This window comes from Scyliorhinus torazame, chromosome 18 (assembly GCF_047496885.1).
Source record: "Scyliorhinus torazame isolate Kashiwa2021f chromosome 18, sScyTor2.1, whole genome shotgun sequence".
Taxonomy (NCBI): Eukaryota; Metazoa; Chordata; class Chondrichthyes; order Carcharhiniformes; family Scyliorhinidae; genus Scyliorhinus; species Scyliorhinus torazame.
In genome coordinates this window covers 149593140-149607615 of record NC_092724.1, presented here as the reverse complement: position 1 = coordinate 149607615, position 14476 = coordinate 149593140, and the positions used below count along the sequence as shown (strand labels likewise).

General features: G+C 52.0%; 1 protein-coding gene across 1 annotated transcript in view; it reads right to left on the bottom strand.

The window, feature by feature from the left end:
* LOC140395604 (dynein axonemal heavy chain 17-like) overlaps positions 1 to 14476 on the bottom strand; it is an 896966-nt gene that overhangs the window by 104602 nt on the left and 777888 nt on the right. The window contains exons 67-68 of the mRNA XM_072483576.1: positions 12267 to 12431; positions 11367 to 11507 (exon numbers count right to left, since the gene is read on the bottom strand). Of these exons, the coding sequence (XP_072339677.1) occupies positions 11367 to 11507; positions 12267 to 12431 (306 nt within the window). The remainder of the gene's footprint in view (positions 1 to 11366; positions 11508 to 12266; positions 12432 to 14476) is intronic.

Genomic DNA, 14476 nt, shown 5'->3' with positions numbered 1-14476 from the left:
CTACCCCCCCAGCACATCGCCCCTCTACTGCACGATGTGTGGAGGATGCAGCAGGCCACCATGTCGTGGGTGACGCTCTCAGCATTGTACTAGAGGGCCTCTCCAGAGCTGTCCAGGCCTGAAGCGCATCTTCAGGATGCCGAAGCACTGCTTGATCACACAACTGATCGCTGTATGGGCATCATTGTAGCGGGTCTCTGCATCGCTCTGTGGTCTCCGGATAGGCGTCATCAGCCGCGGCCGCAGCGGGTAACCCCTGTCGCACGGGAGCCAACCCCTCAGCCGGGAGTGGTGCCCCTCGAACATGTCAGGAATCACCGAGTGTGCCAGGATGAAGGATATCGGTCACTGGGAGCGGGTGTCCTCCCCCATACCCCTGCGGTGCCAGATGGCCATCATTTGGCAGATGTGTTGCACTGTTTCTCTGCTCGGCCGGAGTCTCCGACGGTATGCCCGGTCCGGCAGGTCCTTGAATGACAGATGGTGTCGGTACACATGAGGCATCATGTGGCGCCTCCTTAGCACCTCCTCATCCTAGGCCAGTTTGGCGGCCAGCCCTCCAACCTGTGTGGCTGCCACCTGCCCCTCTGCAGCCCGGTTCTCTGCAGCCCGGTCCTCTGCAGCCCGGTCCTCTGCAGCCCGGTCCTCTGCAGCCCGGTCCTCTGCAGCCCGGTCCTCTGCAGCTCTGTCCTCTGCAGCCCGGTCCTCTGCAGCCCGGTCCTCTGCAGCCCGGTCCTCTGCAGCCCGGTCCTCTGCAGCCCGGTCCTCTGCAGCTCGGTCCTCTGCAGCCCGGTCCTCTGCAGCCCGGTCCTCTGCAGCCCGGTCCTCTGCAGCCCGGTCCTCTGCAGCTCGGTCCTCTGCAGCCCGGTCCTCTGCAGCCCGGTCCTCTGCAGCCCGGTCCTCTGCAGATCGGTCCTCTGCAGCGCGGTCTTCTGCAGTCTGGTCCTCTGTAGATCGGTCCTCTGCAGGCCGTTCCGCTGCTGCCCACTCTGCTGCTGCACACTTCGCTGCTGCAGCTTCCCCCTCACGGTGGTGGCACTACCATCACTTAATTCCCCTACCATCAACATCTAGGAGTTGTCATTGTCCAAAACTGAACTGGACCAGCCATTTGTGGGCAGCACGGTAGCACAAGTGGATAGCACTGTAGCTTCACAGCGCCAGGGTCCCAGGTTCGATTCCCCGCTGGGTCACTGTCTGTGCGGAGTCTGCACGTTCTCCCCGTGTCTGCGTGGGTTTCCTCCGGGTGCTCCGGTTTCCTCCCACAGTCCAAAGATGTGCAGATTAGGTGGATTGACCATGATAAATTGCCCTTAGTGACCAAAAAGGTTAGGAGGGGTTATTGGGTTACGGGGATAGGGTGGAAGTGAGGGCTTAAGTGGGTCGGTGCAGACTCGATGGGCTGAATGGCCTCCTTCTGCACTGTATGTACTATGTTCTATGTACTATGTTCTATTAAGTACTGTGGCTACAAGGGCAAGTCAGAAGCTGCCAAGGGAGCCTCGCAGAGCGGCAGCCAGCATTGCTGGTTGAACACCAAACGCCATTGGCTGCAGGGGGTGGAAGGCCAACATATTAACATGGCACATACCCCCGTGCCCAGGTTCCATGAGCAACATGGTGGCCCCGGTTGGCACTGCGGGCTCCGCCCAAGCATGTCCTTCCCCCACCTCCGTACAGTCGGTATCCGGCATCGTTGGTGCCCCCGGTCCTGGCACCTGGCCCTGCTGTCAGGGGTACCGTTGGCTGGCACTGACCTCACTGGGGCTGCTGTGGGTGTGGACCTGGGTGGTCTGCCAGTGGGTGGCAGCCGGTGGGGTGGGGTGTTTGGGGTCGAGGGTGTGCGTTGTGACAGGGTTGGGGTGCAGGGTTGGGTGCACCCATACGGCCGGTGTCACTGTGTAGAACCAGGGACTGAGATGGGTGGTCAGTGGGTGTGCAGTAAGATGGCCACCGTAATGGCGGTCGGTGCCTGGGCATCGCCCCAGTCCTGTTGGGGGCACCCCGGTTTCTCGGCCTGTCCCCCCGCTCCCCCGACCTTGGCAGTGGGTCCGCCACCATGGCCGGTGTCCAGGCCGGCAGCCCGCGGTCACATTCCACGACATTTCTTACCTCCTCTTTCTCGCTCAGTAGCCACGATGCCAGGTTCATGATTTTTTAAACCACAAGTGAACCACGCCATCGGGAACACGGCCCATCGGAGGCGATGAATCTCGGAGATCCTGGAGAATGCCGGGGCAGCAAAGTAGCACAAGTGGATAGCACTGTGGCTTCACAGCGCCAGGGTCCCAGGTTCGATTCCCCGCTGGGTCACTGTCTGTGCGGAGTTTGCACGTTCTCCCCGTGTCCGCGTGGGTTTCCTCCGGGTGCTCCGGTTTCCTCCCACAGTCCAAAGTTGTGCAGGTTAGTTGGATTGGCCATGATAAATTGCCCTTAGTGCCCAAAAAGGATAGGAGGGGTTATTGGATTAGGGGATGGGTGGAAGTGAAGGCTTGGGTGGGTTGGGGCAGACTTGATGGGCCGAGTGGCCTCCTTCTGCACTGTATGTTGTATGTTCTATGGGAATAGGGGGCGCGATTCTCCGCTCCCACGCCGGTTGGGAGAATCGCCTGGGTTGCCAAATTTTCCCGCAACGCCGGTCCGACGACCTCCCGCGATTCACGGAAGCGGCCAGATCGGCACAATAACGTTTTGCGGTACAGTGAATCGCCCGAGACAGCCAAAATGGCGATTCACCGGTACTCCCGCGATTCTCCGGCCCGGATGGGCCGAGCGGCCTGCCCAAAACGGCGGGATCCCCCTGTCGCCGTCCACACCTGGTCGCTGCCGGCGGGAACAGCGCGGGAACGCTGGGGGGGGGGGGGGCGGCCTGCGGGGGAGGTGAGGGGGGATCCTGCACCGGGTGGGGCCTCAAATGGGGTCTGGCCCGCGATCGGTGCCCACCGATCGTCGGGCCGGCCTCTCTGAAGGAGGACCTCCTTTCTTCCGCAGCCCCGCAAGATCCGTCAGACATCATCTTGCGGGGCGGACTCGGAGAGGGCGGCAACCGCGCATGCGCGGGTGACGGCAGTTATGCGGCGCCGGCCGCGTCATGTATGCAGCGCCGCCTTTACGTGGCGCCAAGGCCTGGCACACGTAAATGACGCGGCGCCGCTCCTAGCCCATTATCGGGCCCTGAATCAGTCGGGATAGGGGCCGTTTCGCTCCGTCGTGAACCTCGACGGCGCGAACACTCTGCCTCCATTTCGGAGAATCGCGCCCCATGTGTCAGGCCCACTAATGATATGCCTACTGTACTTTAACCCCGCAAGGCGAACGTCGCACTTACGCATTTGGTGTCAAACCGGCACCTACCCTGATTTTGGCGTTGGAAGCTATTCTCCACCCAATCGCGTTTCGCGATTTCAGCGTCGGCAATTGGAGAATGCCGCCCCTTGTCTCATCCTCACCACATGCCTTCCCACATATTTCTGTGTTGTCCATGGCAGTCGTGCATTTACTTCACTAGTCTAAGTCATTAATATTTTCTTTTGGTAATATCACTGTCATATTTCTTATGCATTGAAAGATTGGCTGAGGGAGGTTGTATTTGTGGTAAGCAGAGTAAGAGACAGAGAGTCCAAACCAACAGGATTACATGGTTTGGATATATTAATGAACCAAGAGGAACTTCAATCAGAATTTTATGTATGGCAATAACAGGAGGAGTTTAGGATTGTTTGAGTACAAAGGGAGATGGACAATTCATAAAAGGTGTAAGTACGTAAGTTTGAAATAGGGTAAGATTACTTTAAAACACAAGAGCTAAAGTAAAGAAAGGAATTTAATCAATTCTGGGAAGAAAACGTTTCTGAAGAAACTGGTTGAGACAATCGAGAGATCAAAGGAAAGGAATGCATTTAAGGAAATACTGAACTATGTGAAGGGGTAGCTGCTTGGATTTCCCAGTAGTGCGGTAGCTGGTCAGATCTCCCAGAGGTACAGTGTACAAGGCCAAACCTGGAGAACCAGTTGCTGTCAGCTTCAGAAGATACCCAAAGAGAAAAAGGCAACAGTGTGGTAAAAATTACTGGAATCTATAGATTTAAAAATTAACAAGGTTTGTTACTAACTGGAAAAGGTGAAGGTTAGCTGTGAAGGTAGTTCAAATTAAGATCTTATGGAAATGTTTTAAAGTATTGTTTATTATATGATGCTCTTCTTGTGTTCAAGTACATTTTAATACTTTTTTTCAATAAATGTTTACTTTAATATAAAATCATCACAATTGGTGGAGACGTCATTTCCTGATTTCCGAGCCTCCCCTCATAATATACTGATGCACGATCAATGGCCACTAAAGCGAGGTTGTAGTCCAACTGAAGGCTTTAATAAGCTACATGTTTCCCCAGCAGCTCAGGTACAGAATGAAGGCTGCTGGGGCGGCACGGGCTCTTATACCCCGCCTTCCAGGGCGGAACTACCATACAGCTTGACCAATAGGAAACTTATAATATCTACCAATGGTGTTCCAGCATTACCAGGTACTGTAATACCTCTACACAGACTACCACATTCACCCCCTGTTAAAAAAGAGTCCGGCGGGGGTGGTGGCCTGATATTACAACATGGTAACGTGGTAGAAATTATAGTTATGGAGGTACCGTAATATTTCCGTACAGCGTTTTGTAACTATTTACAATTCTACTTACTATTTACAATTTATGATTCATAATTAACTATACACTTTAAAATGAAGAATCAGTCGATCGGGGGCCTGGTCGTCCTCTGTGATAGTTGAAGCTTCGGTGGTGACTCCGGTGGAGGCTTGGGCGTCTGTGACTCCGGGGGCGTGGCTTCGATCTCTGGGCAGCTTCGACACCCCTAGACGGCGCTGGTGGGGAAAATGGTTGACCTGGGAAGGGAGCACCTGCGGGGTGCGTCGGTGGGTGGGGGGCCTAGACGGGGCCGGCGGAAGGACCGATCCTCCTGCAAGGTGCACTGGTGGGAGGGAGGATGGGACTGGTGGCTGGGGTGTGCGTGGGGCTCCGGCGGGCACCAGGTCTCGTAGGGAGACCGTATCTTGTCGGCCGTCGGCGTACGTGCGGGCGTACTGGGGGTTAGCGTGGAGAAGGTGGACCCTCCCGACCAACTGGTCCGACTTGTGTGCCTGCACATGTTTTCGGAGCAGGATGGGTCCGGGAGCTGCCAGCCAAGTCGGGAGCGAGGTCCCAGAGGAGGACTTCCTGGGGAAGACAAGGAGACGTTTGTTAGGTGTTTGGTTGGTTGTGGTACAAAGCAGTGACCGGATGGAGTGGAGGGCATCCGGGAGGACTTCCTGCCAGCGGGAGACTGGGAGATTCCTGGACCGTAGGGCCAGTAGGACGGTCTTCCAGACTGTTCCATTCTCCCTCTCTACCTGTCCATTACCCCAGTGGCTGTAACTGGCCGTCCTGCTTGAGGCGATGCCCTTGCTGAGCAGGAATTGACACAGTTCGTCGCTCATAAAGGAGGACCCCCTATCACTATGTATGTAAGCGGGGAACCCGAACAGTGCAAAGATGCTATGGAGGGCCTTGATGACGGTGGTTGCGGTCATATCGGGGCAGGGGATGGCGAATGGGAACCGGGAGTACTCATCAATCACGTTCAGGAAGTACGTGTTGCGGTCGGTGGAGGGGAGGGGGTCTTTGAAGTCCATGCTGAGGCGTTCAAAGGGACAGGAAGCCTTTATCAGGTGCGCTTTCTCTGGCCGGTAGAAGTGCGGTTTGCACTCCGCGCAGATTTGGCAGTCCCTGGTGGCTGTCCTGACCTTCTCGATGGCGTAGGGCAGGTTGCGGGTCTTGATAAAGTGGAAAAACGAGTGACCCCCCGGGTGGCAGAGATCCTCGTGGAGGGCTCGGAGGCGGTCCACTTGTGCGTTGGCACATGTGCTGCGGGACAGGGCATCAGGAGGCTCGTTTAACCTCCCGGGAGGATACAAGGTCTCGTAGTTGTAGGTGGAGAGTTCGATCCTCCACCGCAAGATCTTATTGTTTTTTATCTTGCCCCGCTGTGCATTATCGAAAATGAAAGCAACTGACCGTTGGTCAGTGAGGAGAGTGAATCTCCTGCCGGCCAGATAATGCCTCCAATGTTGCACAGCTTCTACTATGGCCTGGGCCTCCTTTTCGACTGAGGAGTGGCGGATTTTGGAAGCATGGAGGGTAAGTGAGAAGAAGGCCACGGGTCTGCCCGCTTGGTTGAGGGTGGCCGCCAGAACTACTTCAGATGAGTCGCTTTCAACCTGGAAGGGGAGGGGCTTGTCGATGGCGTGCATCGTGGCCTTTGCAATGTTTGCTTTGATGCGGCTGAAGGCCTGGCGGGCCTCTATCGTCAGGGGAAAAGCTGTGGGTTGGATCAGTGCACGGGCCTTGTCCGCATAGTTGGGGACCCACTGGGCATAGTAAGAGAAAAACCCTAGGCAGCGGTTCGGGGCCTTGGAGCAGTGAGGGAGGGGGAACTCCATAAGGGGGCGCATGCATTCAGGATCGGGGCCTATAACTCCATTTCGCACTACGTAGCCGAGGATGGCTCGGCGGTCGGTGCTAAACACGCATTTATCCTTGTTATATGTAAGGTTAAGGATCTTTGCGGTCTGGAGGAATTTTCGAAGGTTGGTGTCGTGGTCCTGCTGGTCGTGGCCGCAGATGGTGACATTATCGAGATACGGGAATGTGGCCCGTAAACCGTACCGGTCAACCATTCGGTCCATCTCGCGCTGGAAGACCGAGACCCCGTTGGTGACACCGAAGGGAACCCTTAAGAAGTGATAGAGCCGCCCGTCTGCCTCGAAGGCAGTGTATATGCTGTCACTAGTGCGGGTGGGGAGCTGGTGGTAGGCGGACTTAAGATCCATCGTGGAGAAGACCTTGTAATGCACGATCCTGTTTACCAGGCCGGATATGCAGGGGAGAGGGTACGCATCCAGCTGCGTAAACCTGTTGATGGTCTGACTGTAGTCGATGACCATCCTATGCTTCTCCCCGGTCTTTACCACCACTACTTGAGCTCTCCAGGGACTGTTGCTAGCTTCAATGACTCCTTCCCTCAGTAGCCTTTGGACCTCTGACCAAATGAAGATCCGATCCTGGGCACTGTACCGTCTGCTCCTGGTGGCGACGGGTATGTAATCCGGGGTGAGGTTCGCAAACAGGGAAGGCGGATCGATCTTGAGGGTCGCAAGGCCGCAGACAGTGAGGTGGGGTATAGGGCCGCCGAATTTGAAAGTTAGACTTTGGAGATTACACTGGAAGTCTAAACCTAGGAGTGTGGCCACGCAGAGGTGGTAAAGGATGTAGGGCTGGTAATTTTTGAACTCCCTTCCCTGGACTGTGAGGTTTGCTACACAAAACCCCTTTATCTCTACTGAGTGGGAACCGGCGGCCAGGGAGATTTTTTGATTAACGGGTTGGACGAGGAGAGAACAGCGCCTTACCGTGTCGGAGTGTAGGAAGCTTTCCATGCTCCCAGAGTCGATTAAGCAGGATGTCTCGTGCCCGTTGATTAGTACTTTTGTTGTAGCAGTTGAGTGTTCGAGGCCGGGACTGATCCAGGGTCACCGAGGTTAATCTCAGCAGTTGAGTGTTCTCTTCGGGCAGTGTGCGGTCAGCCGAGCTGGGGTCCTGGGAGTCCATCCAAAATGGCGGCTCCCATTGGTCGCACATGGCTGGGGGTGCACAAAATGGCAGCGCCCATCCATTGAACGTGGCGTCCGCGGGACAAGATGGCGGCGCCCAAGGGCCGCACATGGCCCTTAAGTAGGAAGATGCCGGCGCCTGCTGGCCGCACGGGGACCGTGGAGAGGTTTGTGGTGGCGGCCCCCATTCGCCGCCGGACACCGCGGTGACCGCACGGGCCTGGCATACTACCGTGAAGTGGCCCTTTTTACCGCATCCCTTGCAGGTGGATGCGTGGGCCGGGCAGCGCTGCCGGGGGTGCTTCTCCTGCCCCCAAAAGTAGCAGCGGGGCCCCCAGGTCGCCTTGCAGCACAAGCTTGTGGGGGGATGGGGGATGTCTCGGGGTCGGCTGCGGAGGGGTTCCACGCTGCCCAGGGGCCTGCCGCACGGTCGGAAACGTAAGCGCGGGCGTTTCTGGAGGCCACATCCAGGGTGCCCGCAAGGGCCCGTGCCTCCTTGAGGCCTAGTGTGTCTTTTTCCAGCAATCGCTGGCGGATTTGGGAGGACAGCATACCTGCCACGTAAGCGTCCCCGATCAAGAGTTCTGTGTGGTCGTTCGCTGAAACTTGCGGGCAGCTGCAGTTTCTCCCCAACACCAGGAGTCACGGTAGAATTCTTCCAGCGATTCCGCAGGGATTTGTTGCCTCGTTGCTAGCAGATGTCGGGCGTTGAACTGGTTTACCGGGCGAATATAATGTCCTTTTAGCAGCTCTATTGCTGCATCGAAGTCTTCCGTGTCCTTGATGAGGGTGTAAATTTCCAAGCTCACCCTCGAGTGCAGGACTTGCATTTTCTGTTCTCCTATGGGTGTGTTTTCGGCCGTTCCGAGATATCCTTTAAAACACGCCAGCCAGTGCTTGAAGATTGCCACTGAGTTCGGCGCGTGGGGGCTGAGTTGCAGACACTCCGGCTTGATTCGGAGCTCCATCCTTTTAAATCTAGCTTATTAAATTGATGCACGATCAATGACCACTTAAGCGAGGTTATAATCCAACTGAAGGCTTTAATAAGCTAGATGTTTACCCCGCAGCTCATGTACAGAATGAAGGCTGCTGGGGCGGCACGGGCTCTTATACCCTGCCTTGCAGGGTGGAGGTACCATACAGCTTGACCAATAGGAAACATACAATATCTACCAATGGTGTTCCAGCATTACCAGGTAACGTAATACCTCTACACAGACTACCACATATACATATTGCAAAAATCATTTTGTAAGCAATTTCAAGTTTCCGGTTGGGATTTTGGCAGCTTGGCATTTATCTTCAGCCATGCCACAACAGCAACATGTACTGATTGATGTCTTGATTTGCTTCTGCTGTCAGTCATAAAGTGTGCCACCTGTTCCATTTCCCCACAGAATTCCCAGCTTCTGACTTGCCCTTGTAGCCTACTTAAATGGCTGGTCCAGTTCAGCTTTTGACAATGACAACCCCTAGATGTTGATGGTAGGGAAATTAAGCGATGGGGAATTAGCACCACCGAATGCTAAGGAGAGACAATTAGATTATCTCTTGTTGGAGATGGTCATTGCTTAACACTTGTTTGGTGTGGATGTTACCTGGCACTTATCAGGCTAAGCTATTGTCCAGGTGCTGCTAAACATTGACAGGCACTGCTTCAGTATCTGAGGAGTTGTGAATGTCCACAGAATCACAGAAAAATACAGTGCAGAAAAGGCCCTTCGGCCCACCCGATTTGCACCGCCCCAGGAAAGGCACCTGATCTGCCAATCCTAATCCCATTTTCCAGCACTTGGCCCATAACCTCGAATGTTAAGACAAGCCAAGTGCTTATCCAGGATGTGAGGCAACCCGCCCCTACCACCCTACCAGGCAGTGCATTCCAGACCGTCACCATCCTCTGGGTAAAAATATTTTTCCTCAAATCCCCCCTGAACCTCCACCCCTCACCTTGAACTTGTGTCCCTTTGTAACCGACCCTTCAACTAATGAGAACAGCTGTTCCCTATCCACTCTGTCTATGCCCCTCATAATCTTGTACATATCGACCAGGTCACCCCTCAGTTAATGAAGACTGTGAAAAGATCAGTGATGATTCCCGCTCCTGAACTTATGATAAAAAGAAGGTATTCATGAAAGAGCTCAAGGTGGGTTGGGCCTAGGAGACTAACCTAAGGAATGGAACAGTGTCCTAGCATTGAGATATTTGGCCTCCAACAAACAAAATAACCTTTCTATGTAGTATGTGGTAGTTTTCCATCAGTGTAGTGTTTTCCACCTGATTTGCATTGACTTAAATTTTACTAGATCTCCTTGATGATACATTTGGTTGAATGCTATTAAAAGAGGAGGTGGTGTCACAGTATTGGCCAAGGAGTCAATTACTGCAGTGAGGAGGGATGATATCTTAGCAGGCTCCTCAATTTAGGCGATATGGGGGGAACATAAATGCAAAAAGGGGCAATCACATTGCTGGGAGAGTACTATAGGCCCTCAAACAATTGGGGAGACATAGAAGAGCGGGTATGTAGACAAATCACAGAGAAGTGCAAAAATAATTAGGGTAACAATAGTAGGGGATTTCAACTTCCCCAATATTATTTGGAATAGGCAAAGCATGAAAGGCTTAGAAAGATGGAATTCTTAAAGTGTATCCATGAGATCTTTTTGAGCCAGCTCGTACAAGAGAGGGGCGGAACTAGACCGATTTTTCAGAAATGAAGTTAGGCAGATGGTAGAACTTTCAGTGGGGCTGTATTTCGGTTATAGTGACACAACTCGGTGAGATTTAAGGTAGTTATGGTAAACAACAAAGATAGACCAGAAATAAAAGGGGCGGGATCCTCCGTTTTCAGCGCAGTCACGCTCATGGATTTCCCAATGGTGTGAGGGTGGCCACAGTGGGAAACCCCATTGGCCGGCTCCTGGGACAGAGCATCCCACTGCTGATGGGGGTGTGCTGTGCCAGAAAGCGGGTCTGGAGGGCAGAGAAACCCACCCAAGGTTTTGAATTGGGAGAAGGCCAATTTTAATATGATAAGTCAGGATCTGGCCAAAGTGGACTGGGGGCAGATAAGTGTAGGAAGATTCACATCAGAGCAGTGGGAGTCATTCAAAAAGGAAATAGAATACTAGGCGAATATATTCCCATAAATGTAAAGGGTGGGACCTTCAAATGAACATTCAAGATTCTTGTAAATTCTGAGGGAACACTTGGGTGGAAGTAAAAAGTAGAACTGGGTTTATGGAATAATCTTTATAAACTCACAAACTTCATGTCATCAATGGATGGAGGTGATAAAATAGGTCAATGGAAGGGGCAGTATGTATCCAGGAACAGGTCACAGTCCAGAAAGAAGTTTAAAGATTTGACAAGGAATACATCTAATTCATATCTTTGGAGTGTGGGAATTGCTGGATGAAAAGCATTAGTGGTTCTTGCTTTGCTTAATTTTTTGTATGAAGTTTTATTTTGTTTAAAAACATGAAATCTTGTGGCCAAGTTCTTTCGTTAATCACTGGGTGCTAATTTCTCTTTCAATGTAACAGTTCCTACTGGGATCAAAACAAGTGGTGAACCTTTAACTTTTTTCATCCAGCAACCCCAATGACTTGGGAGTAAACTGTAAGCTTGTCAATTTTAATCAAAGAGGCATATTTTGTCATATGCCTCTCACAAATGTGATTGGTCTTGACAGACACTTACCTTGAGAGAGAATTGGTAAATAGGGTTGATCTTATTGAGATCATCAATAATAAAGTAGAGTAACGATGCTCTCAGTGCAGCAGCTCGATAGTTTTCCCTTGCCTCATTTATTTTAACTTCTGTTATCTTTGCTTCAGCCACCTGAGTAAACAGCAAAAACTAAACACTAATATTTTAACAATAAATAATGGTTATATAAAGACACTTGGAACATAATTCTTTGCCCACAATAATACCGTTACAGCAATCATTTTTTAAATTGAAGTTATTTAGATACATGATTCTCTATTTGGGAGACTATGGGCTGGATTCTCCGATTCTGGGGCTATGTCCCCACTCCGCGGAGCGTGGGAACGGTGGCATTTTATGCAAGAAAAACTGGCGCAAAACAGCCACCGATTCCCTGTTTTGCTGGGGGCGAGCAGGATGGCAGCGTACAGCACCTGGCTCTAGGTGCCAATATGCCCCGGAGAATTACCGGGTCCGTGGCTGCACATGCGCATGTCGGTGGCCTGCAGCGGCTACGCCGTGCTACATTGCGGAGGCCGCTCGCGGACCTAACCCACTAAATAGTGCCAACCCCTTTGGCCAACTCGCGCGCCCGGGACCTCCCCCACAGTGCCTCCACCTCTCACAAAACTCCCCCCCTGCCCGCGTATCGGCCCTCCCCCGACTGTGGCGGCGCTGGACTGAGTCCGCAGCCGCCACGCCGAGTTCCTGATGGATGAGACTATGAGAGACCCATGCCATCGTGAACTCTGCCAGTCGGGGGCAGAGCTTCGGGGGACAGGCCTCAGGCAAATCCAAAGATTTAAGAAATTCTTATCACTGCAGATTTTGATTTCAAACAATAAAAAAAATTAATAAATACAATGCAAAATGTAACATTAAGTAGCTGACCTTCTGTTCAATTTCAGTTGCAGTGTGTTTAGTTGTCTCTAGGTTCTCTACTAGAGCTGTATCACCAAGGAAATTTCCAGAAGCTCCTGAGAGTCGAGCTAGAAGAGAATCTTCTAACTGTTTAAGAACAATCTTGAACTCATTTTGTTGTGTTGTAAGTCTTGCCTGAAATAATCCGAATATTTGTTGCTTGATCATAAAAAACTTTCTGCATAGGGTTAATTTTCTTGTTAGGGCATACTGGAGGTATGGATTTCCCACCCCACTGCATTTGTTTCGCCCCGCTGGCGGGATGCTCCATTAGGCCGGCTGGTCAATGGGGTTTCCCATTGTGGGGCAGCCCCACACCATCGGGAAATCTCCGGGCTGCCGGCAAAACGGAGCATCCCGCTGGCGGGGAATCTAACCCCTGATCTCCAGATTTCTTCTTCTTTTAAAAGAAATTTGTCTTAAAATCAAAGATTAGGGCTAATTTTATAAAATTGTGCTCAACTAAAGGATGGCAAATTGTGGGAAGTAAGCCTGCAATTTCCCAACAAATGGTTTTACTAGGATAGCTTCCCTGTTGGGAACACAATTAGGCAAAATCTGCTAGCAGGATGTTCTTCGATTTTTTGAATCAATTAATAAATTGCTGCACTGAATCATCAATTGAGGCATTTTTGCTGTAAATAATTGTCAAAGGACAAATTCTATTTAAGATGTTTCTCTGTTGGAACTTTATCTATTCCAGGGGGTAAAACCCATGAGGGTAGAAATTCATCTTGGCCGGTGGATCAAAACAAGTGGTATCGGATTGGTCGCTGAATATACTCTGCACTTGATATTGTTCCATAGATGTGTTATTTCCAGCACCACTTCCTTAAGTCTTATAAAAGTCACATCTCTCACCCAGTCTTTTCTCTAACTTCTGTCAGGGTCCTTCCTGTTTATTCCTTTATTTCCCTTTTCTTTTATTTTGCCATTATCATTTTTGATCCATGGATGATCAATGGACACGTATCTTTAAGTCAAGCAGCAGAGAGGAGAGTGAGGAATTCAGATATTACAGAAGAGAACACTCTGCTAGTCTGAACAAGGGACCTCAGATATTTTGATACCAGAGAGAGATTGGGTGGGACTTGATTCCATTGATTGGCTGGTGGCCAATTAATTGGCAAATAGGCCGAAGTCTGCTTGCTAACAGGTGGTGATCGTATCGTAGTAGAATGGTTTTTAGAATTCAGGAAGCAGTTGGGTCAGAGATGCACAGAGACAAGGTCCTGCATACACTCTCTCCGTGTTTTCTCCAGAAAGGCTGTCAGTGCTGTGTTTCTGAGCTGCAGGGACCTGAATGAACCTTAATGGGCCAAAAGGCCGAATTCTGCTCCTATAACTTAAGGTCATATGAATGAATGAATCTACAGGAAAACCATTACAGGCTGCAAACAAAGACCAGGACCTGCTCTCTCTCCACAAAAGCCTTGAGTGCTGTATTTCTGAAACTACAGATACCTGAATGAATCTACAGTAAAAGCCTTGAACTGAAAGCAAAGTTTGAAGAGGAGTAAAGTGCTAAAAACTATCATCTGAAACAAAGACTCTTTTCCCCTTTTTACTCATGATTTTTATCTGCTTCTTCTCCACTATGTTTGCCTATCCTGTGTGAGTGTGTAGAGGATGGGGGCAAGTTAAAGTGGGGAATTAGGAACTAGATAATAGTTCACCAGTTGTATTTGCTGCATATTTCATTACAGTTCTTGGGCGAAATTCTCCCCCAACGGCGGGATGCCCGCCGACTGGCGCCAAAGCCGGCGCCAATCAGACGGGCATCGCGCCGGCAAAAAGGTGCGGAAGTCTCCGCATCTTTGGCGGCCTAGCCCCAACATTGAGGGGCTAGGCCAACGCCGGAGGGATTTCCGCCCCGCCAGCTGGCGGAAATGGCGTTTGTTGCCCCGCCAGCTGGCGCGGAAATGCGGCGCATGCGCGGGAGCGTCAGCGGCCGCTGTCAGTTTCCCAGCGCATGCGCGGGAGCGTCAGCGGCCGCTGTCAGTTTCCCGCGCATGCGCAGTGGGGAGAGTCTCTTCCGCCTCCGCCATGGTGGAGGCCGTAGCGGAGGCGGAAGGGAAAGAGTGCCCCCACGGCACAGGCCCGCCCGCGGATCCGTGGGCCCCGATCGCGGGCCAGGCCACCGTGGGGGCACCCCCCGGGGTCAGATCGCCCCGCGCCCC